This window comes from Thunnus thynnus, chromosome 12 (genome assembly GCF_963924715.1).
Source record: "Thunnus thynnus chromosome 12, fThuThy2.1, whole genome shotgun sequence".
Classification (NCBI taxonomy): domain Eukaryota; kingdom Metazoa; phylum Chordata; class Actinopteri; order Scombriformes; family Scombridae; genus Thunnus; species Thunnus thynnus.
The window spans coordinates 9926653-9953082 of NC_089528.1; the positions used below are offsets into that span (position 1 = coordinate 9926653).

At 39.7% G+C, this 26430-nt stretch overlaps 4 protein-coding genes across 6 annotated transcripts; 1 reads left to right on the forward strand and 3 right to left on the reverse strand.

Annotated features, from left to right (window-relative positions):
• Positions 1–629: 629 nt before the first annotated feature.
• czib (CXXC motif containing zinc binding protein) lies at positions 630–5046 on the reverse strand. The gene is made up of 8 exons (XM_067605256.1): positions 4683–5046; positions 4517–4600; positions 2237–2293; positions 2055–2136; positions 1936–1967; positions 1620–1697; positions 1290–1355; positions 630–944 (listed from the first exon to the last, which is right to left on the reverse strand). The coding sequence occupies exons 1-8, from the start codon at positions 4686–4688 to the stop codon at positions 867–869; spliced, it is 483 nt and encodes a 160-aa protein (XP_067461357.1). The 5' UTR covers positions 4689–5046; the 3' UTR covers positions 630–866.
• Positions 5047–6315: 1269 nt separating this feature from the next.
• uck2b (uridine-cytidine kinase 2b) lies at positions 6316–11777 on the reverse strand. The gene is made up of 7 exons (XM_067605254.1): positions 11625–11777; positions 8846–9005; positions 8128–8224; positions 7798–7940; positions 7398–7495; positions 6965–7013; positions 6316–6818 (listed from the first exon to the last, which is right to left on the reverse strand). The coding sequence occupies exons 1-7, from the start codon at positions 11727–11729 to the stop codon at positions 6682–6684; spliced, it is 789 nt and encodes a 262-aa protein (XP_067461355.1). The 5' UTR covers positions 11730–11777; the 3' UTR covers positions 6316–6681.
• aldh9a1b (aldehyde dehydrogenase 9 family, member A1b) lies at positions 10812–22806 on the forward strand. Of its 2 annotated transcripts, none has more exons than XM_067605251.1 (12): positions 10812–10831; positions 12508–12726; positions 16992–17137; positions 17369–17498; positions 17669–17803; positions 19714–19910; positions 20158–20298; positions 20523–20711; positions 20799–20886; positions 21050–21191; positions 21471–21583; positions 21935–22806. In XM_067605251.1, the coding sequence occupies exons 2-12, from the start codon at positions 12546–12548 to the stop codon at positions 22027–22029; spliced, it is 1557 nt and encodes a 518-aa protein (XP_067461352.1). In that variant the 5' UTR covers positions 10812–10831; positions 12508–12545; the 3' UTR covers positions 22030–22806. The 2 variants fall into 2 exon arrangements, with proteins under 2 accessions (XP_067461352.1, XP_067461351.1); XM_067605250.1 differs by lacking the exon at positions 10812–10831 and adding an exon at positions 12028–12305.
• zte38 (zebrafish testis-expressed 38) lies at positions 22521–25663 on the reverse strand. 2 transcript variants are annotated; one of them, XM_067605253.1, is made up of 12 exons: positions 25324–25663; positions 24965–25109; positions 24572–24635; positions 24318–24354; positions 24195–24215; positions 24067–24093; positions 23882–23949; positions 23639–23787; positions 23324–23556; positions 23158–23206; positions 23031–23071; positions 22521–22886 (listed from the first exon to the last, which is right to left on the reverse strand). In XM_067605253.1, exons 1-12 carry the CDS (start codon positions 25372–25374, stop codon positions 22842–22844), a joined length of 930 nt encoding a protein of 309 aa, XP_067461354.1. In that variant the 5' UTR covers positions 25375–25663; the 3' UTR covers positions 22521–22841. The 2 variants fall into 2 exon arrangements, with proteins under 2 accessions (XP_067461354.1, XP_067461353.1); XM_067605252.1 differs by having other exon boundaries at positions 23013–23071.
• Positions 25664–26430: the final 767 nt, after the last annotated feature.

Below are 26430 nucleotides of genomic sequence, written 5' to 3' on the forward strand. Positions count from 1 at the left end.
ACAAAACTACACACTGAAAACTAGTTAAATTTCTTTTTTGCAAATTAACAACTACATATAAACCCTGATATATTTAGTGGGTACTTGCCAACCAAACCAACTTAACACTTTTTTCTGTTTATTCTTATAACTTGTACTAAACTGCACCAACCTCTGTAAAAATGTCCTAATAATTTAACATTTAATGCCAGCAAATTACTCAGATTTCAATTAAGGGACCTGTAAAAATAAAGTGTTATCCAATCTGTCTATCAAAGTTATTACAAGTGTGTGTGTGTGCATATGTACTTTGAAAGGGTGACAGACAATTGTGTCCTTTCATTTCTATAGGTCTACTATTTTTTAAATATGAGATCCAATCCTGCTCAGTTAATGGTACCTTGAAATACAAACAGAGTGAGAGCTCTTACAGTTCCAACTCTTCCCTGGTCAAACACCCACAGGTCTTTCCAATGAGCAAACGTTGCTCCTCATTTAATATTCTCCAAATGGGACATGTGTATATTTGCTCTGTATAAATATGAATATGAAATATGAGAATCTCATATGAAACATTTTCTCCACTTGACTCAGTTCTAAAGAGGAGGTGAATAAATCCTATCTGAAGTCACTCAATTGTCCAAAGAAACTCAGAATTTTCACCATTCAATTTTATTGAGGCAGTAAAAAAAAAAAAAAGCCTTGACATGTTGATCAATCCAAGACATGTGTATGGACATCCTTGAAATCCTTTGCCACGCCTTTAACGTTCATCATAAGCAACGCCACCTCAGCATCTGAAGCATCCTTGCTATTAGGAAACAAGACAGCGGATGTTTGGCCGTAGTGTTCATTCATCTCTCTCTGTCACTCATCACATGATGACATCAGCACTTGATGAACTTGTGTGTGACCTCATATATTCCCACCGACTCGCTGACTTTCTCATCGTAGTCTGTCCAGTCCTGAAATGTTTCACATGAAATTTTGTCCAGTTGCACACACACATTATAATAAACTATTGCATTATCTAAACACTGCTGGGATTATTGAAAGTCATTTTATAACATTTAGGAAATTACGGACTGTAGCAGAAGTATGTATGAATTACAGAACTGTAACAAGATAGCTACTGGAACTCACTCATCACAAATTAATGATATATATCATATCAACAGTGCAGTATGCAGGATAAAATTCAGTTTCAAGTCATTTTATTTAAAAAGTCTACATTTGTACAGAAAACAAATTGAATGTACAAAGCTTTAACTCAGTTACACTGAGGGACAAGATGTGCCCAGTGCACTTACTTTCTCTTGTAGGTTGATTTCAGGAAACGGTGTCCCAGACTCTGCTCCTTTTGCAACGAAACCAGCCTGGGGTGAGTTTGAAAAAAAAAAAAAAGGAAGAAAATGAGAGGAGTTGCGTTACAATTTCATATCGTGTTACCTTAAGTAAACTGTCACTTGACTTTGGAGCATTAGATTTTTTCCACAGTAAAAAAAAAAGAGACTCAGCAGGAAACACAGGTGTAAACTGCCAAAATGTCTGTCAGCTGTGAAAAAGGTCAAACTAAAATTTTACACACAATACATTTAATGCTCTACAAACTGTAAAACTTGTAACAAAAAGGTTCTCACTTGTGGTTGGAAATCGATGGGCTCCAGACCTCGACACTCAAACTGCACCATTGTCTTGAACTTTTCGTTGTCCTCGGCCTTCACCCGGCAGACATACAGCGACATTAGAGACACACGATGTTAACAGATGAAAAAAAGATCCGTTTCACTCAACATACTGTCAGCCTACGTCAACGTGTGACACACAAATGTGTTTAAGGGATTTCTAAAAAGCTCATGAATGTACTAGAACGTATCTAACATCATTAAAGAGAAACAACCAAGGACAATACAGGCTGGAATGTGAGTTTAACAGTATTGCAGGATGTTTGCTTACATTATAAGGTGTGATGGTGTCCCCCAGGATATCTGTGTGGAAACATTATAGATGTCATTGTTTCAGAGTTTTCATCTCAGAAAATAACGATAAGCTGAGTCAAATGACATGTTACGTACCAATTGAATTTTCCCTGCTGCAAAGTTTACACTTCTGCACCATGCTGGCACTGCCTCGACCTCCTTTTAGTGGCACACTCTCCTATGGAAACATTTAAAAAAACAGATTGATAGCATGGTTGTGAATATTTTAATAAAAAATGGCGAACTGTATGTGCACAAAGATCATTTTTCATCCTTACCGCTAGAGTTATATACTGCCATTTATCTGGGATCTCTCCACAGTTGCCACACTTGAGCTAAATTAAGGGGAAAAGATATAAAACATTGCTTGAGTCTGACAGAAAGCAACAAATCCACGGCAGGTTTAAAAAAAGTGATATTTGGCTGTGATTCAAGTTTACACTGTTGTAGTTAAACTGCAAAGGCACTGAAGACCTGGAGGAAGCTCTTAAACTTACAAGCAGATGTGGAGACTAGAGTACAATCCCCTACACATTTATAAATGTATCAATTTTGACATATTTATGCAAAATTACCATATGAAAGTAAGTACATTTACTCAAATCCATAAATACATACATACTTGTACTTTAATTGAGTATTTTCATTTTATGCAATTTGACCCCTCTACCCCACTACACTTCAGAGGGGAACCTTGTACTTTTTACTGCACTACATTTATTTTACAGCTTAATTACTTTTCAGATTGAAATTTTACATTAAAAGACATAATGATGAGCTTATAAATTACCCTACATTGTTAAAGTTTAAACTAGTGGTTCCCAAACCTTTTGGCTTGTGGCCCTAACAAAAAAAATGAGTGTGTATTTGTGTCTCTTTGTCACATTTCAGATGTCTACGAGTTGTTTGCAGTGCGACCAAAGAAACATTTCACCTCACATGGTTTGTAATAAATTACTGTTTACTGTTTGAGGCCTAAAGAGGTAAAACTCTCCAATATTTCATAAAAATGCAAAGATTAAAGAAAAGGCCTGAAAAATAAATCCAACTACACTTATTCTTATTTCGTGCCCAATCTATCATCTCAACACCCCTCAGTTAGTTAGTTAGTTCAAACTAGCTTCACCTAAACCTGCTACGACAATAAATGCTGCTTATGCACTGACTCATCAGTATTAATAATGTGCTTTGCTACATTTATTTAAAATATCAGTTGCAGTCCGATTTTCTGCAAAACGATTACTTTTGGTTTAGTACTTTAAAGTCCCCCTCCACTCAAAAATATAGTTTTTCTTCTTGTTCTTTCAGTTGGATGTTTGAGCTTCACTGTGCAGAATGATGTATGTGCAGAGTTTGACACTAGAAGACTGTTTTCACTTTTATCTGCTGAAAGTGGAAATTTCACATCACAGATCACATGTCAGATCACAGATCGCTTGTCTTGTACAGACCGCTTTGAAAATTTTGGATTAAAAACACTTGTCCCTCCAAACAATTTATGAGCAGTCTATTATCAGACAGGCACAGAAAATAGTGTCTGATCCAACTCATGTTCTCCACCCAGAGTTCCAGCTCTTGCCTTCTGATAGAAGATTCAAGATTCCCAAGAGGCTGAACCATATAAACATTCATTCTTGACTATATTCATCAAGCTTCTTTACAATAACATGTAATATAGATGATGGCCATGAGGGTTGTGCCATTGTCAGTAGGTGTGTATGTGTATAGGCAAACTGCTGTGAATGTGTATGTGCAAACTGTGTATGTATATGGAAGCTATGAGCTGTTGAAATGTTTTTTTATCTTCTGTGGAACTGCAGGATGGAGTCCAGACCATATTTCCCTACAGGGACATTAAAATATATCTTATCTTCCCTCATAATTTTCACTGTGCTCATCGAAAATATAATTTTAAGTGGTGGGCCTAAAAGCATGATTTGTGACAACACAAACAGTTTGGAAGATGATCCTGGTCCAATATGTAACTCCAGTTCACAAACACTGAGAATGAACTTTATAGTGAACAAGGAAACATTATGTGTCCAGCAGTTAAACTTCTAAAATGAAATATATTTGCATATTTATAGTTTTTTGTTTTTTTTAATGAGGAAGTAGTATATGTCATTTTAAAAACTTCAATGTGGTAATTATACTTTTTTCTGGGGAAAAAAACATATCAGAGACACATTATTGTTCCAAGCAGAGTACCTTTTGCATGTCTTACTAAAATTCTGGAGGGGATCTTTAAGTGGATTTAGTAGGTAATACTTTTACGTAAGTAGGATCTTATCTGCAGGACTTTTACTTGTAATGGAGTATTTTTACATTGTGGTATTGATACTTCTTCCACCTTTGCTTTTTGGTAAATTAGAGGTTTGTGGTAGTAGTGCTGCTGAGTATTATTTAGCTTTTATGTGGGAGGATATTTGTATGTTTGCTGTCATAACGAACATGACACAATAATGAACACTGCTAAACACACAGAAAGGGAATAAACATGCTGTAATATACTGTAAGTGAGGGAGTAAACTAGCATGCTAGCTTGTCAGCTATCTTACCTTTAGAAACCAGCGGAAGTCGTCGCCCTCTGGTTTCACACTGGTCACATTTTCCAGAGTGGCTTTGAACTGGAGCCCAAATTTCTGCCATGGAGATCACAATAAATTAACAAAATGAGCCATAATGGTTTCAGTGTTTACAATTCAACATGCTGAAGCTACATACCACCATCTTGAAGCCTTCCCATTGACAACTCGTCCTGCTGCCTTCAGGTGTTCCTCGTAAATTCTAGCTTCTAAAGTCATGAAGCACGGGTTTGTGCTTTTTTTATGCGCGTGTCCGGATCAAGCTAGGTAATGACAAAATAGTCCGAGTACAAATAGTAGAGTTTTTGACGGTTGACTTATCAAAGAAATCTAGTCGTACAGCGTTACTTACCATAACGCCAACTGTAATAATATGTTGAGATGTCAGTACTGTATGCTTGGAATAGTCATTATCGTATAGCTCATGTTATATCGCATATATTATGTATTTCCATTAGTAGTTGGAAGCTTAACGGAGCAAGTTAATAAACCTTTTCAGTTATTTTAAGTATTTAGGTCGCAAATTGCCCAAAATCCGTCAGCATTCATAGGTAGCACACTTCCAGCTGTCAATGACGCCCTCAAGTGGACAAACTGAGTAAAGACTGAGTGACCTCATTACTGGTCCCATAGTTTCCCATTGGTGACATTATTTTATAGTGAGAAGCCGTCTTCTTTGTCTTAGTTCGCACATCCACGCAGGAAACACTCACACATACATGTACATTTTATTCCATACATCTCATCATGGCATATCATTAACGTGACGTGTAGGCCATAAATAAGCACGCGCCTCAGACAAGGACACTCGGCTGCATCAGTTTATTGATCATTAAGCAATTGACGACGTCAATCATGTTACAAATCATCAAACAACCTCAAACCAATTCAACAGTCATACGGTACAAATCTCATCGTACAAATCATTCATTCAATTGCACTATACACAGCACATGGAATACAAAATTGAATCAAGTTTTTTTTATTATTGTAACCTCATGTCAGAATGGAAACTGGTTTCTAGTGTGGATACTTACTGTACATACGTTAACCTGAGGCAACTTTGCGGAGGCATTGTGGTGGGTCTTTGTAGTTAATGGCCTTAAACCTAGGGTAACAAATATTGCTGTGGCATTGAACACCTTAATCATACTTTTTATTGTCAACCTGAGTACACATGTAATATGTTAACCTTGTTCATCAGCTTTGCCTTCCCTGTGAATGCAAGCAGAGCCATTTAAACTGGGTAAGATTATGAGTAAATTATATATACAAATTTCAATACCCTCATCATTGAAAATTTCTTATATAAATTAGCTTTGATTGGGACAATCAACAGAAGCCAAGAGGCCATTAATTAAAAGGGGACAAGCATCCCAAAAATGTAACAATACCCACGACACCAGACTGACTTAATACAGCAGTTGGTTGAACCTTCCAGCCTTTGGCTTCATAGGTCTGCATTATTCTGCACGTGACAATCAGTACTGAAAAATCATGTAGTGTGTCTCCGCTGCTGCAGACATTTACACGGAATCAATGTGGTGTAGTAAACAGTGTAACACAATGAGGGAACTTAAAACACTGAAAAAAAAAGGGGGGGGAAGGAAACACTCCCAAGATTGTCAGTACAAATACAGAGTGCAACCCTGGTTTGCTCAACTTGTCTTCTAATCCACATCCTTCCCGTTTGGAACCCACCCAAACATTTATTAGACGCCCCGGCCATTAGGGGTTCAAGTTTTATCAGACATTAAAAATAAAAAATAAAAAAAGGTTTCCCCTCTTTTATTCATCATCAGCGTGAACTTCCATGAAGCAGCAGGGGATACATAAAAAACAAAATGCAATCTGGGAGGAAAATGCATGGGGTCAATTTTTAACCCATGGTCTCATCACAAGAATAACAAGAGCTTCTTTCTTTAAACCTTCCTGACAAAAATCTAGTTCAACAATTACCATGAAGATAACTAAATAACATGAGTAGTCATAATAAAAGGCATTTCAATTCTTTTTGCATCTTCTTCTGTCATTTTTTTTTCTTTCTCCCTCTTAAATACAGTGATGCCAACAGGCATTATTTACAGCGCTTCCCCCCCCACACCCCTCTCCGCTCTGTGAAGAGAGGTGCGATGAGGTCAATGAGGTCGGCTGCTGGACTCGGATGTCCGCCGCTGCCGTGGAGTGCTGTGGCCGTTCATGCAGCCGTTGTGGCGCTTGCTTAGTCCGCCGTTCAGAATGTCTTGGATGTGCTGTACTATCAAGTTGATGGCGACTGCGGAAATCAAGAGAGGAAGAGAAGAGGGAAAGACTCAACGGAGCAGCTTCACAAGACACCCCCCCCCTCCGAGAGAAACGTTTCCCAGCCTGATAAACACAAATGCATTGTCTGCTGTTCTGGATGATAAAATCTGGTCTTACCAAGGTTATCTGCTCCTCGTGGAATAATCACATCTGCGTACTTCTTTGTCTGGTTGAAATTAAGATAAGATCAAGGCTCAGGTTACGGGAAAGACAACATTTTTCTCATGAACAGATAAAAATGGAGTCAGACCAATGTTGGATTTATGTCCAATAGTTGAGAGTATACAAGGCAATCTGGTTTTTTTCGAGGATCTTGACCAAGATGTGAACATTTTACAGTTTATGTGTAACGGTAACATTGTTTAATTATCTGTCACATCTCTTTGGCCTTTCTGTACTGCAATTTTGCTACATACCAGCTGACATTCACATACCAGTACATCTGTGATAAGCTACAATGTGTTTGTTGTCAATGCCAACTATCCCAGTGTATCGGTCAGGTTTTACTGCACAGCTAAAGCTGCTGTGTTAAGTTAGGAGAGTCACATACTGGTAAACAGAACTCCTCAAAGGCCGGTTTCACAAAAGTGATGTACTGCGCCAGCACTTGCTCCAGCTCTCTTCCACGCTCACTGATGTCTCTTAGAACTGAAACAGAGAAAACACACAAAAACAGAAACATGAATAATTATTTAACAAAACATATTAAAAAAAAAAAAAAAAAAAAAGGAAAATATGTGTCTATCCAGGTCATTCCCAATGAACAACCACACTGCAAATAAATTAGTAATGTATGAATATTACTTTTCTACTTCAAAGTTTTCACAGCCAGCATTCAGTGGTGACTTATACTGGTGCCGAATTTGATGAATTGTGGCTTTGTAATCGATGACTTGTTAAAAATGTTAAATTAGTACGCTTAAGTTTCAACTGCAAACACCAACACACACCTCGACGTGAGAGCCGTGTGTCTGGGTCTGTGTCGACAAACAGCTTCATCTGGAATAGATCTCTGATCTCCTGCGAGTAGAACATCAGGATGCCCTCAAACAGGACCACATCAGCCGGATACACCGTAACAAACTCGTCTTTCCTGAAACACATTCAGACGAGGTTGTGTGCTGATTTTAATTGCAGTTACACAATCAGGGATATTCGGACCGTGAACCTGTTTAACATGACTATGTATGTAATTATAGATAAAGTATCTATTTTGCAGAGCATATAATGATGGGTGCGGGTCAAACAGCATCAGTGAGAGGCGACAGAGTGGCGCTCACCTGGAATGACTGACAAAGTCATAAACTGGGATCTGGACTGTCTTCCCCTGCAGGATCTGTCTGAGTGTTTGCATTATCAGTTCATTGTCAAAGGCATCTGAGGAAAAGAAAAGGAAAAACGCTCAGTTGTGATCTTCATGGGATGTCGTATCGCTTGATTAACAGCAGTTACACCAGCTTGGTGTGGGCACGTGGGGACCCGCGCTCCACGTTTGGTAACCCTGTGAATCCCTTTCGTGTAACAGGTGTTGGGTTCAGTCTCTGAGCCACAGAGCAGCTGCCTCTGACTAAGGCCTGCTGACTCTGGGGATTTAAAATCAGCTGAGAAAGGAAGCAGGAGCAAGAGGGGGTAAAGAGACTCCAAAAATGGAGTCTATGCTTGTGAAACCCGTTAGGAAAATGATCTGCGTGGCAGAAAAGGGTGCAGCTGAACAAAAGCCAAGTTTCAAATGTTATCTTTATACTTCCAGTTGTTTGAGTTACTGTCACGATAAGCATTTTATAATCTGTATAGTGCATAGTAACTGCATCAGTTTACATAACATTTTGTGGAGAATTATAAAACCCACACCCCATCAGTGAAACTCTACTTGCAAATCAGTTATCTGGTTTTAAAAAAAAAAAAAAAAAAAGGGCACTTGCAAACTACTTTCCTTGAGGTCACTGTAATGCTTTTGTAAGAAAGCTGAAAGACAATAACTATCCAGTGTTTTCATACCTGGATGATCAAAGTTGAACTGGCCCTTAAGAGCCTTGGCCTTCTGGTCTGGAGTCAGCACCTTGTAGAAGCTGTCCTGGCTGAGGATCGCCACCTGCCTCTGGTGGTGGTCGATCTTGTTCTGCCCCAGCAGCTCCATGATCTTCTCGCACACCGACGACTGCGGACACAATGACGAATCGAAAAACTGATGACCACGAGAGACCGTGACAAGGCATGAACAGCCTATACACACACAGCAATAAAAGAAAAATGCTAAAGTGTCCTGACATGGTGCAAAATCTGCAGCAACACCAGTCCTTTTCACTACCACTAACCCAGATATTAGCGAGTGAAAGCACTGCAGTTATATCTTGTTTCAATTCAGTCTACAAAGAACAGAAATAACCCTTTCATACTGATAAAAACAGTCAGATTTTACCCGGAAATAAGGGTGAGCAGGTGATTTCCCACACTGTATGAGGTCACTCACCCCCCCATTCATATATAAACTGTCCTGTGCCCCATCATTTTTGTCCTCACTGACCCCCCCCTCCCCAACTAAATGAATCTCATGACGGATGCTGACAGGGCATTCTCCGGTTGCCCGAGGCCATGTCGCCTTTGTGCTCATGAAATTGAGCTACAATGAACTTGGACAACCCCCTTATGCAGGAGCTGGGAGGATGTATCAATACACTCAAATGCAACACTTTAAACCAAGAGGGCCTAGCTTTTACGGTGACCTTGAATGCAATCTCTAGTTTAATCCATTAAATATTTTCAATGCTTAAAATATAAGCTTTCTTAAGTCTTTTGACAAAACACTAATCCATAAATAGTCAGATAATCAGATTTGTTTTGGTTCATCATAACACAAAACAAATATTTGCTGTTTCCGTTTCAAAAGCACCAAGAGCCGTCACTTTTTCTGTATATCAGTGTAAAATAACTGCTTTGGGTTTTTGACAATTTTAAGAGCTATTTGGTGCTCTGGCTACTTGATGGGCATAAGTAATTTGTGTATTAGTTTGACAATATAACTTACTCATAACAACTGGTGGGTTAATGGATGATGCAATTTCAGCTGGATCTCTTCATATTTCTTTTATTTATTACTGACAGATGAAACTTTTATGTATTTACCAATAAAAGAAAATCTATCTTTAGTCAATTTGCATCAGCAGTGAGGCCTGATTAAAACACAAAACAATATACTGCCTTGCTGAGCTAAGCTGGGAGCTGCTTTAAGACAAGGAGGCTAAAATTACATCATCAAATTCATGAAAAGCGGGTGATCTCACACGCCGGAAAGCGGTCACTAACTTCTCAATAAATAAAATAGTCCAGCCTGGTGTCAAAATAGCACAGACAACTCCTTGTGAGGGGCTTTCAGGAACCAAAACACTGGCTCAGAGCCAAAGTAGTGAGGATCGTGTCTAGATGGTTACCCTTGATTTGCGAAACTATCGCGAGATTTATATGTGTTATTTCTTCGTTGTGCGTATTGTTCGAAATAATTATGTTTTATGATGTGACAACGCTGTGGTTAAGTTTTTGGCACAAAAAACAAGTGGTTGGGGTTAACAAAAGATCATGATTTGGGTTAACATTATCACTCTCGCGAGCTCTTTCGCAAATCTAGGGTTACCACCTAGGCACGACCCTGGATGTGGGACAAAGTTGGGAGGAGGGGCAAACATACGTGGGGGGGGGGATCTTTGACCTCATTTAATTTAGTGATGATGAACCTATGCTACAAGTGAAACCGGGGGGGGTCGGAAAATAAACGCTTTAATATTTAGAGCCTATTGCCTTAAGCTGAGGAATGTCTCCGGTATACACAAGGTGGTGTTTTTGGCACCACTCGCAAGTCGCAAAATAACACCCGAATCACAACAAAGACATCTAGTGACGTCTTTGGAAATGTCCACGTCTCTGAATCACTTCCCTGGCCCCAGAGGAAGCAAACTGCCAGCGTGCTGCCGTCAGCTTAGCACTGCCCACGTAAGTTTCGGTAAAAAGGCCAATCTAGGACGTTGCATATGTAACTAGTGAGTTGATAAAATAAGGTCGCTTTTCTGTTACATCGTGCCTCTAAAATAAAAATCTCGGCGAGTACCCTACCTTGGTCAAAACCTGAAATGTTTTAACGTTATATGTTAAGTTATCTCTATATTGAACAAAGGGACGTGATGACAAAAGAAAAAAAAATCTTCTGATCCGTTATTTTCCCGCTGGCGCTACTTTGTCATTCATTACACCAACATGTTATTTATTCCAGGCCAAGCAAACTAAACAAAAACGTCTGACGTTACAAGGGTGCGTATTTATCGTGCTAAATATAACACTTCCCTCTAGATATATCTATTATTCTAGACAGGAAGGAAATGTGGCAGGCACTGTTTACAAACACAGTTTAGCCAGCTCAGAAGCTAGCTAATACTAGCTATTGTCTTGAGCAGCCGGCTCTGCTAGCGTGTGATGGAATTTAGCCGAGGGGGGGCTAACTAAGCTAAAGGCAGTTGGTCCTGTTAATGACCACACTAAACTGAAAATACAATTAAAAATACTCGGAGTACAGTACAACAGATGCTGGACAAACGTGGAGTTAATTGGTGCTATAAGAGCGCCGAGTGGTTAAACAGAATGATACAGCTGTCAATCAAGCCCAAAACGTTGCGTCGCTGAAGCCACGCGGTCAACCAGCACCTGGCTGGACAATCGGCCGTGATTTTCTCAAAAACTCGTCACATGACAATTCGCGAAAACCGTTAAATTAACAAGCTAGAGTGCCAACCTTGCCGCTGGCGGTGCCTCCGGAGACACCGATGAGAAAAGGCTGCCGAATAATGTCGGTGTTCTCGCCCCGGTCCCTTAGATGTGTCTCGGTGTCCCCGGCCATACTTGCAATGTGCGGACTGAATGGCTGTGCTGGCGTATCATTTGGGGTATTTTTTTCCGCACCCGCATTCTGCGAAGGCCCGCCCCTACTCAGCCTCTGATTGGCTCTGACTCTGATATTCTTACCCTAAACCAACCATCACACTCCCCATGCCTAAACTTAACTAACCTAACCAACGAAGGCAACGAGTACTAGCCAATCAGAGGCAGAGGAGGGCGGGTCTTAGCAGAATGCGGGTGGGGGAAAAAATTAGGCTGAGCATTGGGACAGAGCTCCTCCCACAACACGACAGTTAATTTTATTTACACATTAATTTAAACTACATGTATTTTCATTTAGGTTAATTTAAATACACGTAGAACTTACATTTAAAGACAACTTTAGTTTGAAAATGTTGTATTGAGTAGTCTCTTTTATGATTGACAATGTAAATATCCAATCGTCTGTTACGCTTTGATTGCCCCGCCTGCCGGTTGAGTCTCAGCATAATGTAGGTTAACGTTCACTAAACATCGTGTTTACAGTTGTTTAGGTTCATTATCTTCAACACCACATTGAGTGTCAAGACATCTGAAGGTAAAGTGTATTCCCAAGACATACACAATAGTGTAACACCGCAAAATGAATTACAATAATCAGCTAGCGTGTAACAGTAGTGTAAGTTACACTTGCTGTAGTTAGTGAGTGAGTGAAACTACTTTGACGTCTATAATGAGTTTTGCTCTTGTGAAGTGACAGTGGTGCATGGCGTTAATCTGCAAAATACGTGCTTTTACAGTTATTGACAAAATTTGGAGCAGCAGAGCCAAGTTGAGTATGCTCCAGAGGCTCGCTGTGCTCCTGCGGCGGCCCGCTGCCGCTCCCCTCGCAGCGGCGGCGGTACGATGCGTCTCCTCGGGCTCAATGCACATCACGGCCCCGCTGAACTTCTGGGCTGGAGAGAGAAGGACGAGCAAAGAAAAAGGCAACAAGGAAAATGTATACGAACCTGCAACAGGTAATCCACACAATCTGTCTGTCGTTTGACATTATTGACACAGTTCCTTTATTGGACTTTGGTCATTGCTTTGTGTCTGTCTGGCGATCAGTGGCCTAGGAATACTATATCTTTCTGAATATTTACTAGGTGTTTTTCTGCATACAGTGTTTCAATATTTGACATTTAGTTATGGAAGTGAAGTGTGCACACAGTTTTTGCACAGTCCCCTTCACATTCGGACCCGTATACGAGGAATGCCCCTGAAATTCAGCGGTAAATTCAGTCAGCTCCCACGTGAATCATCAGTTTTTCAGTTGAAATGAATGAGAAACTGTACAGACTCATGAATGAAAGCCTTAAAGGGGATGTATCATTCACATTCCCAGGTCTATATTTTTATTCTGGGGTTCTACTGGAATATCTTTGCATGATACAGTTAAAAGAAAATTCTATTCATCTGTCTAGTTGTCTCTTGCAGATGCATTTATCATGAATTCAGAAAACCCAAGTTGCTCCACCCTTGTAGTTTTAGATCACAGTTTAATAGGTCACCAACAGGTCAGTGAAAACGTTAAAATAAAAAAATCAGAATATCTATAAATTAGAGTTAATACCTTTCTACTCACATTAAAAGCATTTTGTTTATGCTATAAAATAGATGTTGACCTTTGGCACACTGTAGACAGCATCTGTGTTAGCTTAGCAGTTTGCCATCAATAAATACTTCAAGGTATTTATAGCTGGAGACAAACTCAACCTTTTTTCATTGATTTACATCCATAGTCATGTACCATTTTACTCTTCTTTTATTCAGTTCAATTCAGGTTTTTATTTATATAGTGCCAAATCACAACAGAAGTTATCTCATGGCACTTTTCACATAGAGCAGGTGTAGACCGTACATCCCACAGCTATATTCTGTGTATTCTGGCAAACAGTGCAGGTGATTCCAGGCTTTTCTTTGATTTCTGTACATGGGTTTTTGTAACTACGAAACAAAAAACTCTACCCACCTTCAGTCTTTTCAATGCTAATTTACACACTTAAAAATAGTTTTGTTGTTGTGTAGCTGACATGTAACATGGATTTAACAAAGACATCTCCTCTGCAAACCAAATTAAGTTGAATCTACTTCACTACGTTTCAGAGGAATATATTGTACTTTTGTACATTACATACACTTCCAGCTATTATTTATTACTAGTTAAGATGTTAAGTTAAGATTTAACATATTTTTCCATTTGTTTTGTGAGTGTTTGAAACAAGATGATACATCTCAAGGGGCTCATCCTGAGATAAAAAAATTCTATGTGAAATCAGTGGCTCTGAACTTTTTTGTCTCAGAGCGTTCCTTCTGGAGACTCTCTTCTCTCTCTGCCTACCTGTCAGCCAGCTGCTTTCGAAGTTGTTCCTTTGTCTCTGTCTCATTCAGCAGGGCCAAGGTGTCAATGTAAGCGATAGTGCATGCTCTTCTTTTTCCATTGGCCCTGCTGATCTCTTTGTCTTTGACCCTGAGGAGCTCTTCAAGCCGGCTGACTTTTTTTCTGCCAGCTCTCTTTTATGCTCTTCAACCTGCACGACTCTCCCTCAACAGAGGCTCTCTTCCTCTCTGTTTCCTCTCTCTGAGCGTGGAGGCACTGTTCAAGAGATATGATCTGCTCATCTCTCTTTTTGATTGATCCTGCTGCCTTCTCAAGTACTTCACGCAGCTTCCTCCACCAGAGAGCATTGGCAGAGTCATATTTGTCTTCCTGAGCAGAGAGCTGGCAGTGAAGAGACCATATCTCTTCTTCTCTGTGTCTGATCTTCTCTCTTTCCTTCTGGAGGTCGCTCTTTAACTTTCTGTTTTCTTCTTCGGTGACAGAGAGCTTCCTCTGGATGGTCCTCTTTTCATCCAGAAGCTGCCCTCTTTCACTTCTCCGAGACTCCCTCTCTTTCAGGACCATGATCTTAGCAGCAGTTTTTATATCACTGATGGCTGTTTTTCCTTACAGGAAAATATTACTGAGAGGAAATACATTTTATACTAGAACCATTCAATAAATCCTTTATTTATTGTTTATGTATTCATATTAATCTGAGGTATTTATCCAGGCAGACATTTACAGGTATCCATATTATCATCTGACTGACTGTGTGAGATGAGTTTAATTAAGGCAACATTGTAAATTTGTATGAATTGTAATCTCATCTATGCTGATGAAAAGTGTATTTTTCTAAGCTTTAGACACAATATGAAGCCATTAAAACATGCATAGTCTTGTGTAGCAGTGCAGTGGTGTGTCCTGGTTTGAACATCTTACCCTGCTGACCCTGCTTTCTCCTCTTGCCATGGTGTCTGAGGGGCTTGAAAATGATGATCTAACACGTGAGATGGGTGTAAGATTTTGTCGAGTATCTGACAGATGGTTTTCTCTGTAACAAATGTTTGTCTGTTCAACTAGTGAAGAGGGTGTGATGTCTGTTTTTGACTTCTGAGAAACTCACTCAAGACACTTTGCATTCTAGAATAGATTTGTCATCAACACTGACATCATAACAGGAAGACAAACATTCTTCTGTAAACTGACATCATGCAGCTAAAAGAGCAGAATCAGTTTGAATGATCGCACAGATGTTTGACAGAATAAAAGAAATGATTAGAGCTCAGAGAAACCACACAGACAGTGTTGATCTTTAGTTTTACTCACAGAAAGTGAACCAGCTTTTGTCCTGCAGTTCCTGGACACGGCTTCATGTACACACATCACACCATACTGAACTTTCCTTCATTGTTTTCACTAATAATATTATAATCTTAACCATCACATCCAGATTCATAAAAGTGAAAATGTTTCTTATAACAACAATGATTTTCATTCTGTTTTAATATGAATTATTCTGAGGTCACACAAACCTTGCACTCAGCAGTCATGTATCCAGAGAAAGTGTGTGTTTGTAATAGTTGTGTTGTGCTCATTCAAAACGTGCCTGTTCGAAACGGGCTGATTGCTTATCATTTCTCGAGAACCACATATATATGTATCAATTGACAAATGTATCAATTAAAATGATAAGGATTTGATAAATTAAATGGTTTTAATCCAGACAGAAACTTCACCTATGAGACTAAATTGAGGTTGAACCATAGAAGCAGTTTACGGCCTTCCTTTGGTTGATAATGCTGCCAATCAAACGTGACTGTGCTCCTATTGGTTAGTTTTACTGCCTCAGCCTCTGTTTTTTTCTCCTGTGTATGCTCATTCTTTTCTCTCGGGCAGTTTAACTGAGTGGGGCATGTGCCTTTGTCCCGCTCAGCTAGTCAGCACCCAGAAGCCCCACTCCACTGTGATGTGACGGTGTATATATCAAACAACCCCTGCTGCACAGAGCAGAGCGGCTCGCCAATCTTGTTTATTCCAAGTTTATTAATATTGAACATGCTGAGTGACCAAATTGCACCAAATTTGAGACTGCATTCCCTTGTGTCCCTAGCAATGCACCTGCCAAGTGTGAAGTAGATCGGATGAATGGTTCTCGAGATGTGCGAAGGACATACAGACAGACAGACAGACAGATTCCTTGCTTTATATAGAGACATGGTCACCCCTGTGCACCTCCCTGCACAGAACCAAGACCCCATCGCAGCTATTACCAAAAACATTTTAGAGTTTCAGACACATCACATCTTTGTAGCTTGGCTCCTAGACATCTCCATCTCAGCTAGCACATACAATACCCTGACATACGCCAGAAGTGTTCTCCAATAATCTGCCTGAAGAAATAAGACTGATTGGGCAGGTGCCATCCTCCTCAAACATACTCGTATTTGTATTTAGTTACATTTTCCTTATTGTGTTGCTTTTTATGTATATGTTTCTTTTTTGTACTTAGTTTATCTTTATTCTTATATTATTGTTGTTTTTCTAAGTGCACTATAAACAAAATGTATTATAATTTTTTCATTACCAGTATAGAGATATGAAAGGACCATTAAGTCAGAAGGATGCTTCTTTAATTTCAAGGCAGTCACTGCCCCATTCAATGGATGATTTTATCTTATCATTAATACCATCATTAGAAATGAAACCTCCACACTGAATGTAGTGTGTTACAGCATGCAGCCTACAGGCCTACACTCAATTTCCTTCTATATTGAGGGATGACTCATATTGAATCTTTACTAAGTAAAAGAATAAGCAAAGTGAGATGGCCCTGCCAAATAGAAATCGTGTAACCTGTTCTGTTTTCATATTTCACCTGTGTACTTTGCTGTTTTTACCATCATATGCTTCATTTTACAGGCCGTGTCTTGTGCCATTTGGAGTCATGCGGTGCTGCCGAGGTCGACCAGGCTGTGAAGGCTGCCATGTCAGCCTTTGGTCATTGGAGTAAGATGTCTGGGATGGAGAGAGCAAGGGTCATGATAGAAGCTGCTCATATCATTGCGGTATTTTTTTTTGTTTTTGTTTATTTATGTTGATATTTTACTCCTGAGATTGGCTGAATTGGCACAAATGATCTCTAGGTGGGAATCATCATACACAGTATACTACACATACATATCAGGGACTTTTTCCCTGATGCTGAGTTGCATCCTGTTTTCACACAATTGTTTTAAACATCCAGTGTTGCAATCTTACACCACAAACACCAACATCATTCTGGTTTTCATGCACAGAAAAGGAGAGAGGAGATTGCTGAAATGGAGGTGGTCAATAATGGAAAGTGCATCACAGAGGCCCGTCTGGATGTGGACTCTGCCAGACTGTGTATAGAGTACTATGCAGGGATGGCCAGCACATTGGCAGGTTGGTACACTACAACATGTGAGTCAACAAGTTTTCACAAAGGAGGCAGAAAGAAAAAAGGATTGATAAGGGGATAGCTGCCATGTCACTTGAATGATGTGATTTATTCTTTTCACTGTTAAAAGTAAATCTTAAAAATGTTACCTTTGCTTTTGGTTTTATCTGTCAAGGCCAGCATGTTCAGTTGCCTGGAGGATCCTTTGCCTACACACGCAGGGAGCCTTTGGGAGTTTGCGTCGGCATCGGTGCCTGGAATTATCCTTTCCAGATAGCTGCCTGGAAATCAGCTCCAGCCCTGGCCTGTGGTATGAGATTCTTCTAAAACATTTAACCAAACTGCTCAGTAATTTAATCTTAGTAACAGACTGGATTTATGAAATGCTTGGCTACCCGTAAAAGATTTTCAAAGCTATCAGCTGTCAAGACATCATTATTACTTTTTATTTAAAAGTTAACTTTACACCTGAATTGTGTCTGTTGTTTAGCCGGGTATGTCAAACACCCCTTAAAAGATTTCAGTGGAATTTAGTGGAATGTTAGTCCATGAGCCAAGGAAAACTTATTGTTTTTAAGCTTGGATGTCACCACCTGCCTCCATTTATAAAGTACTTTCTATATTGGTTCACACATCCTGTACAGTAAAGTGTAGAAACCAAAAAAATCCCTGGTTCATGACAAATCCACCAGTAGACACCAATTTCAATTTCAAAACTAGTTCTCTTCCAAAACTCCCACTTTAAATTTCATCCAGTTCCTCCCCAAATTTTGCTTATGACATATTGGATGAGCTTGTTTTTTTCATTCGCTATACTGTTTTTCCTGTAATTGGTTGGGAAATTCTTCATTGTGGCCCATTAGGCATAAACTGCCATAACACCTAAACATATTGTTGGCTGGACTGGTCACAGACCAGCCCTATAACCACAGTTGTCCATGAGTGAGTGACTAACTGAGTAATGAAGTAACACCATTGGGCGGGCGGCTAAGTGTTGGAATTTCCCCATTGGCTGTTCTTCCAAAATGAATCAACATTAGGTGAAGTGGAGGACAGCAGTGCAACACAGAGTGACTGTGTTTCCTGCTCTGAGCTCTGACACTCTCAGCTGTGGTGTTAAATGCAGTGAGGTCGGCTAAACTCCTGTTGAAACAGACGTGTACCAGCGTCTCTACCGTCTCCTCCTCTACTGCCCAGTGTGATCTACTCTCCAGCTGGGATCGCTGTCAGCAGCCGGCAGGAGAGATGCTCCACAGTGCATTTGGATTTTATAATTAAACTGATACCAGGACAATAGTTTTTTATTTCTCTGACGTTTTCACATCACAAATGATGACCAACAGCATTAAAACACAAGTCTTGCAGGTAAAACGTGATTCATGTAACTGTTATATCAGTTCAGTGTGGGGGAGCTGATGTGTAGGTGCGCTTGATTTGACTGTAACTGTGGTAACCAGGCGGAGATAAGCCTCCTGAATTTGCACCCAAAATGATGTCAAAACTTTCATTTCCAGTTTCTACCACAGCCTCCATGATCATCGACCAGGAAAGAGGCAGAAAAAAGGAGCATAGAGGCATGAGGGAGAGCACACAGTTAAAGCACCACAAACAACAATCACTGACAAAAAACTCAATGCAGAGTGAAAATCAAAGACATCTGCAGAGTGAAACAGATGAAAGAGCAGGGGGAGTTAACAGATAACTAGAGTAGTTATAATTAAAATTAAAATAAGTTCTCTTTCAAATCAAACACCCCAAGATATGAGTGGACAGCTTAACCACGTCACGTGTAAACAACAAATATTACCGGGACCAAAACTTGCAAATGAACATTTAATATCAAGTAATTCACATTATAGACACTATCACTGACTATCCCTGTAACAAACTGGCCACAGTTTCACATACTGACAATACACGGTTCAGCCATATACTAGGTTTTGACATAATCTTGTTGAACTGCAACCAAATTTAGATTTTGCAATCCTGCAAAATGTAATGACATTTCACCTATAGATGGCACTACAGGAACATGATACATTTAAGTGGCCATATGCCAATGTCCATGAGTCAGAATCTTGACATTTTGCACAATTCATCCTTGTAAAGAGCCCTAATATTCCCCGGCAGGATTTAGGTATTTCCGTCAGTCACTCTCAAAGGGTACATATCTTCCTTACTTGCATATTACATATTTTTCTCTTGTGTCACCTGCAACAGGCAACTCCATGGTGTTCAAACCCTCACCGGTGACGCCTGTGACAGCAGTCATGTTGGCAGAGATCTATGCTGAGGCCGGAGCTCCAGAAGGGCTGTTTAACGTGGTGCAGGGCGGCCAGGAGACTGGCAGCTTACTCTGCCACCACTCTGATGTCGCTAAGGTGTCTTTCACTGGCAGTGTCCCCACAGGCAAGAAGGTCAGTGTTAATGTATACTTTACAACTTTAAATTCTACACACCCTGTCCACTTTTAAGGTTTTTATTAGTATGAGACATAAAAAAACCTGATTGGGGATTGTAACAGTAAAGACTTAGGATTTGTATCATTTAAAGATGTTGATGATGGTACCACATGAGGTCTGTTAAAGTCTGTCTTTTCATTCGTAACCTGCGATGTGACCAGAATAACCAATGGATATTCTTCCATATAACTTTGACCCACAGATTATGGAGATGGCATCCAAAGGGGTGAAGCCTGTGACTTTGGAGCTTGGGGGAAAATCTCCTCTGCTCATCTTTCAGGACAGTGATCTGGAGAACGCTGTGAGGGGAGCTCTCATGGCCAATTTCCTTTCTCAAGGCCAGGTAGCATGTCCTGCTTTGGATGTTTTGTATTTTCATATGCTGTTACATTGTAGCGTCTTCATGCACCAAGTCACTTTTCACTTTGTGACTCAAAGGACGTTCATTGACTCAATATGCAACAACTTGTGAAAATGAAAAATAAATAAAGCCAGCTTGTTTTCGATCCTCACATGGAACCGTATTAAATTGGTGATTTTAATCTGTGCTTGTTAAATGCATCACAGGTCTGTAGCAACGGTACGAGGGTCTTTGTTCAGAGGGATATTCTGCCTGAATTTGTGGACGAGGTGGTGAAGAGGACCCAGGCGATTGAGATTGGAGACCCACTGTTAGAGAGCACCAGAATGGGAGCGCTGGTCAACCGGCCACATCTAGACAAAGTCCTAGCCTTTGTGGATCAGGCAAAGAAGGAGGTATGAATGATCAGAGTAATTAATTTTGCTAGAATGACAATAAGCTTGTGTGCAGCAACTATAAAATTTAGACTTTTCTGTTTCTAGGGAGCTACAGTGTTGTGTGGAGGTGAAGCTTTTGTTCCGTCAGACCCCAAACTCAGAGGTGGATACTACATGACTCCATGTGTTTTAGGTAAGTCTTCAATACATTTTCCTTGAAGAAAATATACAACATCTTAACTTTTTGTTAAGATGTTGTGCATTATTTTTACATCTTGTCCCATTCCAGATGCAACACCACAAACTGTCACACTGTTATATCCACATTCTCATCCTTTCCGTTTGCCCTCTCGTAGCTAACTGCACAGACGAGATGACCTGCGTGAAGGAGGAGATCTTCGGTCCCGTCATGTCCGTGTTGTCCTTTGAAACAGAAGCGGAGGTGCTGCAGAGAGCCAATGACACCACCATGGGACTAGCTGCAGGGATTTTCACCAGGTAGGTTTGTTCTGAGAAGACTGGGGCAACTTTACCATGAGAAACACGAGGAGACTTTCTGGAATAATCTAGATTAGCAACCACAGAAACGACCTGAAATTGACGCAAAGTTTAATATATGAAACATTCAAATTAATCGGTTAGTAAAGCAACAGGCACAAGGCCAGCAGCACCACACAGCACCATCATTCTGACTATCGCAGTATTACTCTCAGTATGTCTGTAATTTATTGCACTAGATGAATGATTTTCTTTTGATGTCAACCTTTGTCTCTGTAGGGATGTGAGGCGAGCTCATCGTGTGGTTGAACACCTCAAAGCTGGTTCCTGTTTCATCAACAACTACAACATCACCCCTGTGGAGGTGCCGTTTGGAGGCTTCAAAATGTCAGGTACAGTCTGATCATTTGCAGGAAACTCTGGGGCCAAATGTAACTGATAGTACTTCTATTAAAATCATTTTTAATCTGTTTAAAGCACTAGAGGGTTTTTTACATCATCAGGACAGACTGTAGGGAAGTATCTCCTTGTAATTCTGTAATCTATTCCACTGATGAAATTGTCCTGGCAACAAACTTTATCAATTTTGTTTCCAAACAAGGTTAGAATAAGTAAGTTATTTGAATGACCAAGTAAAATTGCAAGTGTGTATCACAAACCACTGATCTGAGCAGACTACCTTGTTTAAAATAGTCAGTAGAAGCAAGTGGAAGAATAAGCAAACTTCTAATCTTAACATTTAGGTATAGGGCGTGAGAACGGCCAGGTGACCATTGAGTACTACTCCCAGCTGAAGACGGTGTTTGTGGAGATGGGAGATGTGGACAGCCTGTTCTAGGAAACAAAGATCTAGAGGAAGATGGAGCTGTTACACTAACCAGAGACTGAAACAGATGATCTGGACCAGGACAACTATTGCATCACTCAGGGAATGTCCATCAAACGTTTGTGATCAGAGTGATCAGAAGTTCTGGTGAGTCTTGATCAAAGGAGTTGAAGGAGTCCGTCTTTAAAATGAGCCATGATGTATTTCTGTACTTGGTGAATTTGAGGTAAATGGATATTTTGGAAACTAAGCAGAACAGTGAACATGTAACATTTGAACCTGGAGACGTTTGAATTAATAACATTGTCACCTGAGCCAAATGGTTCAAATTAAAGAAAGTTTTTTGGTATTTTTGAACCTTGATTGATTTCAGCTGCTGCAGCGTAGATATGAGTCGCATATTGTACATGATTTGCACTGTATGCCTTATTGCTTAATGTTTTCTTTATTACATGTGCAGAAAAATACATTTTTTACAGTGTTATACAAAAAAATCAAATATGTTTACAAGTTAAGCTTTATTTCTTGAACAATACACATCAATGTATTTTTATAAACAAACAATACTAAATAATGAAGCACTTTTGAACCAATTTAATTAATCTAGATTGTACACTTACTGTACGCTTTTCATATAATGTTTAAATTAGAACTGTAGCAATAACATCCTGCCTTGTGGGTAGCGAGTTATTTAGATAAGGAAATTGTCTAACACACTTGCTGCTCTAATAAATTGTAACATAACATTAAACAATGTTTAATAATGCAATAAAATGAAGCTATAGTTTACATTGCTGACGGAGCAACTTTGTGTTTTGTTGTGACTAAATTCTTCTCTTCCTTGCCTGTTTTTTGGCAGTTGCCTTTCTCTAAGACAGACAAAAAAATGTTATTAGATAATCACGTGTCCAGTTTGCATAACACCCTATTACAACTCATGAGAATCTCTAATATCCTGTGATTTTTAAAAAAAAAAAAAAAAAAAATTTATGTACCCTTAAGTACAACTGTACCTTTGCCAAAGGTCTGGTGGGTTTCTTGAACTGTGCAGACTCTGCTTAAAGGAAAGTCAACAATCAAAAATACACATCATGATACATTTTACAGTTTTGTAGCAGCAGTAGCAGCACAATAACTTACCGTCCTCAGAAGGTAGATCATCTTCATCATATACTCTCTTGCAAGGATGCTGTAACCAGGTGTTTACAGACAATCATAATGTAACCTCTATTACATTAAAGAACTGAGAAGAAGAAAGATGGAATGTTGTGCTAACTAGTTAAAATAATCCGACCCCTGGACCCACCTTGACCATTTCTCTCTCTGGAGGACTTCTGTGAGAAACCTGCTTGGTCTCCCTCAAGTGGTTCCCTTCCTGAAGCTTATTCAGACGGCCTTGCTCGGCCGACACGCGCACTCGCAGGGTGTGGAAGGCAGTGTGGACCTCACCCACCTTGAAGTTAACAGCCGTGCCCTCAAACCACAGGCTGTCACATTCCCCTTCTTTGAAGCCTGGTGGTTCGTAGTCAGCAGGGGTGACTTTGAAAAGAAAGCAGGGGATGTTTTCAATATATTTAAATCCAAAAAAATTAAACTGCATGCTTATGGTAGTGTGTCTTACCGTCATCGTAATAGTAGAGCTTCATGGTGAGGTAGACGTTGTTGGGAAGGACGTCCAAGTTCTGCATAAGCAGGAAGAGTTTCCTGATGAGCAGCACAGAGGCCCTCTTGGTGTCCTCCAGTGTGACCTGCATCTCCACACCATCGTTCCTGTGGTTTCATGGAGGTGATATCACCATCAATTCAGTCGCCTGTGGAGGCTTTAACTATATGATGAATGCAAATATCAAACGTCCTTACAAACCTGAGTACATCCATCTCTGGCCCCTTCTCAGTGTATTTGAATTTGAACTGGTAGGACTCAATAATGCACTGCAAAAAGAGAAAAAGTATCCAAAGTGTTTCTTAATGTTGATCAGACCACACACTGGAATTATTATTTGACATAATGTGGCAATGTGTGTTTTAATATTTAAAGAGAGAACTTACATTAGGCTCTTCTGGATTGGTGTACACCTAGATTGCAATAACATATGCAGTCATTACAGGCAACTTTTTTGCTGTGTGTAAGCAATGTGTTAACTATAAATGTTGCTGTGCTGACTTGATTTACTCACCCCAATGAACACAATCTGGAGCTGTTAAGAGGACATCAAATAATAGTAAAAGTACAAACAGCACTGATTACAAACCAGATTCAATACTATAAATTCAAAGTAATCAAAAATGCGCCAACTTACATATTGCTTCTGTAATGCGTCAAAGCAGCCCATCATCCTGGACAAAACGAGGTTGAGCAGGATGAAATCAAGGTAGGAAATTACCTTCAGTGGCTAAAAGTTGATATTACTTCAGATTTTCCATTTTTAAAATGAGTCTGGTCTGGTTTCTGGGGTTGAGCCAGCTGCTGTGGCACGCAGACTAAAGTATTATGTGTATGTCATCATATCCTGACGGCTGTATATTCAGTTTCAAGCAGGAATATTACAATTACCATTTCACTATTTTGCTGGCACCAGGGGTGTTGCAGTCCTCACGCAAAACTTTGATGCACAAATCTGGTGAAATGGAAAACAAATGACAATAAAAACAGGATTTATAGATAACAATGTTTTTCCTTTGCCTTCAAGGAAGTATGAGACTTTTCAAGGAGTTTATTGAGTGTTATGACGTTTTCCAAACGTGTAATTGCCATGAAAAGGGAAACAGCTGAAAGTCACTGCCTATTGTAATTAATGTTATGTTACTCCTGTGATGAGGCCTTTATGTGAGATTCACCGCTTTCTCTAAACTTATAGGCTGCCGTAATTTTCCCTGCTTGACTAAAATTCCCATGATAGCCCAAAAATGTAATGTACATGACTATTTGTGGTAAATTGTTTTTCACCTTCCAGATATCTGGATCGGTAGGCATCCTCCGGGAAAATCCCTCTGAGGTAGGTGATGGAGGAGACGGCCACAGCCATCATCCTCTTGACGAAGACCAGGGACTCTTGCTCGGTTTTTAGGTCGCTCATAAACAACCCTGTCCACTTAAAAGTTTAAAACAAATAAAGAAAGACGTTGTTTAAGAGGAAAAACAACTTAGTTTAGCTCAGTTTGACTTGTACGTCGAAGGCCACATGATGGCGCAGTTGACTTTAAGTGTATCTAAGAGCAGACGTGGAAAAAATGAGGCTCAACAGTGACTCTACTGTAAATCAAACTGCTAAACATATAATTATAAGTTTCTGGTGTTTTTCAAACCTCAGCAGTTGCCTCCTTGTTCTTCCTGATGCACATCTTCCTAGCCGCCATTTTCTCCTTTTCTGTTCAAGGAGCTAACGGTTTGATTTAATCCAGCTAATAACGTGAATACACACGAACATTCAACCTGAGCTAATACCAGCAAGCACTCTAATAATACTGATAGCACGTTTACTGCTAAAATATTCAAGACATATGTTGGTCAATGTGGTCTAACAAGTCTGTTTCAAGTCAAAACAGGTTCAGCTAAAGCAAGTGAAACAAGGAAGTAACTAATTATAAGTGAGGGTCCAGAGACAGCTAGCTAGATGTAATGTCAGCCTTTCCCGCCAAAATGTGTCCTCACTGGGACAGTAAGTACAGTAACATTACACAATGAAGACTCCATCACACTTTATTATCAGAGCATTTGTCCAATTTAACTTGTATGACATTAGTGAACAGAGAGATGTAAGGACACTAAGTAGTAAGCCTTCGCAAGTAAGCATTGAGCTAAATGATACAATTTTACTTTTCATCTCACAATAACATCTTTTTTTTCACCTAATCAACAAAAATGTGGCTTTCCACATTCAGCATCATGAACAGGTTTCTATTTTTCTTATATTTTCTAGTTACAGTCTATTTATATTACTTATGATCCCTTTCACTTTTGTGTTAGTTGTATAATTAAGGTGCGGGTGTTTATTACAGTGAAATACAATAACAGGAATGGCCACTAGCGACATACCCAACAAGAGGTACTTATCAGTTGGCAGCAAAAATACACTGGTGTAATTAATAACATTGATGATGACTGTAGTGAGCCAGCATGTACAATACAGGGTCCTGACACTGAAGCAACTAAACAGAACCAAGTCATGATTAAAATTAACTATACCCTTGGTTTTAATCCTATGAAAAGTGAAGATGTCTGCTGTGAGGTTTTATGTCTATTGAAAGAATAAATTAAAGGCCCTGTCAACGCACGCGGATGTTTTTCAGTTTAGCTAATTAAGACCTCATCTCAGTTAAATGCTGCATGCAGCTACACAGAAGTCATGTAACTACATAATATTTAAAAATGACCAAACTAAGTGGTCATTCTGTCCGGATACAACAAAACTA

What these genes read in the sequence shown, in the direction of transcription:
- czib (XM_067605256.1), bottom strand. An exon ending in GGCAGTATATAACTCTAGCG is followed by an intron (nt 2,137 to 2,236) that starts GTAAGGATGAAA and finishes ATGTTTCCATAG; the next exon opens with GAGAGTGTGCCACTAAAAGG. An exon ending in CCATCGATTTCCAACCACAA is followed by an intron (nt 1,356 to 1,619) that starts GTGAGAACCTTT and finishes AACTCACCCCAG; the next exon opens with GCTGGTTTCGTTGCAAAAGG.
- aldh9a1b (XM_067605251.1), top strand. Translation starts at nt 12,546, where the DNA reads ATGCTCCAGAGGCTCGCTGTGCTCCTGCGGCGGCCCGCTGCCGCTCCC. An exon ending in GTGTCCCCACAGGCAAGAAG is followed by an intron (nt 19,911 to 20,157) that starts GTCAGTGTTAAT and finishes TTTGACCCACAG; the next exon opens with ATTATGGAGATGGCATCCAA. An exon ending in TGGATCAGGCAAAGAAGGAG is followed by an intron (nt 20,712 to 20,798) that starts GTATGAATGATC and finishes TTCTGTTTCTAG; the next exon opens with GGAGCTACAGTGTTGTGTGG.
- zte38 (XM_067605252.1), bottom strand. Translation starts at nt 25,374, where the DNA reads ATGGCGGCTAGGAAGATGTGCATCAGGAAGAACAAGGAGGCAACTGCT. An exon ending in CAGAGAGAGAAATGGTCAAG is followed by an intron (nt 23,207 to 23,323) that starts GTGGGTCCAGGG and finishes ACCTGGTTACAG; the next exon opens with CATCCTTGCAAGAGAGTATA. An exon ending in AGGTACAGTTGTACTTAAGG is followed by an intron (nt 22,887 to 23,012) that starts GTACATAAATTT and finishes TGTCTGTCTTAG; the next exon opens with AGAAAGGCAACTGCCAAAAA.
- uck2b (XM_067605254.1), bottom strand. Translation starts at nt 11,729, where the DNA reads ATGGCCGGGGACACCGAGACACATCTAAGGGACCGGGGCGAGAACACC. An exon ending in GAGGCACCGCCAGCGGCAAG is followed by an intron (nt 9,006 to 11,624) that starts GTTGGCACTCTA and finishes TTGTGTCCGCAG; the next exon opens with TCGTCGGTGTGCGAGAAGAT. An exon ending in CACACGGCTCTCACGTCGAG is followed by an intron (nt 7,496 to 7,797) that starts GTGTGTGTTGGT and finishes TCTCTGTTTCAG; the next exon opens with TTCTAAGAGACATCAGTGAG.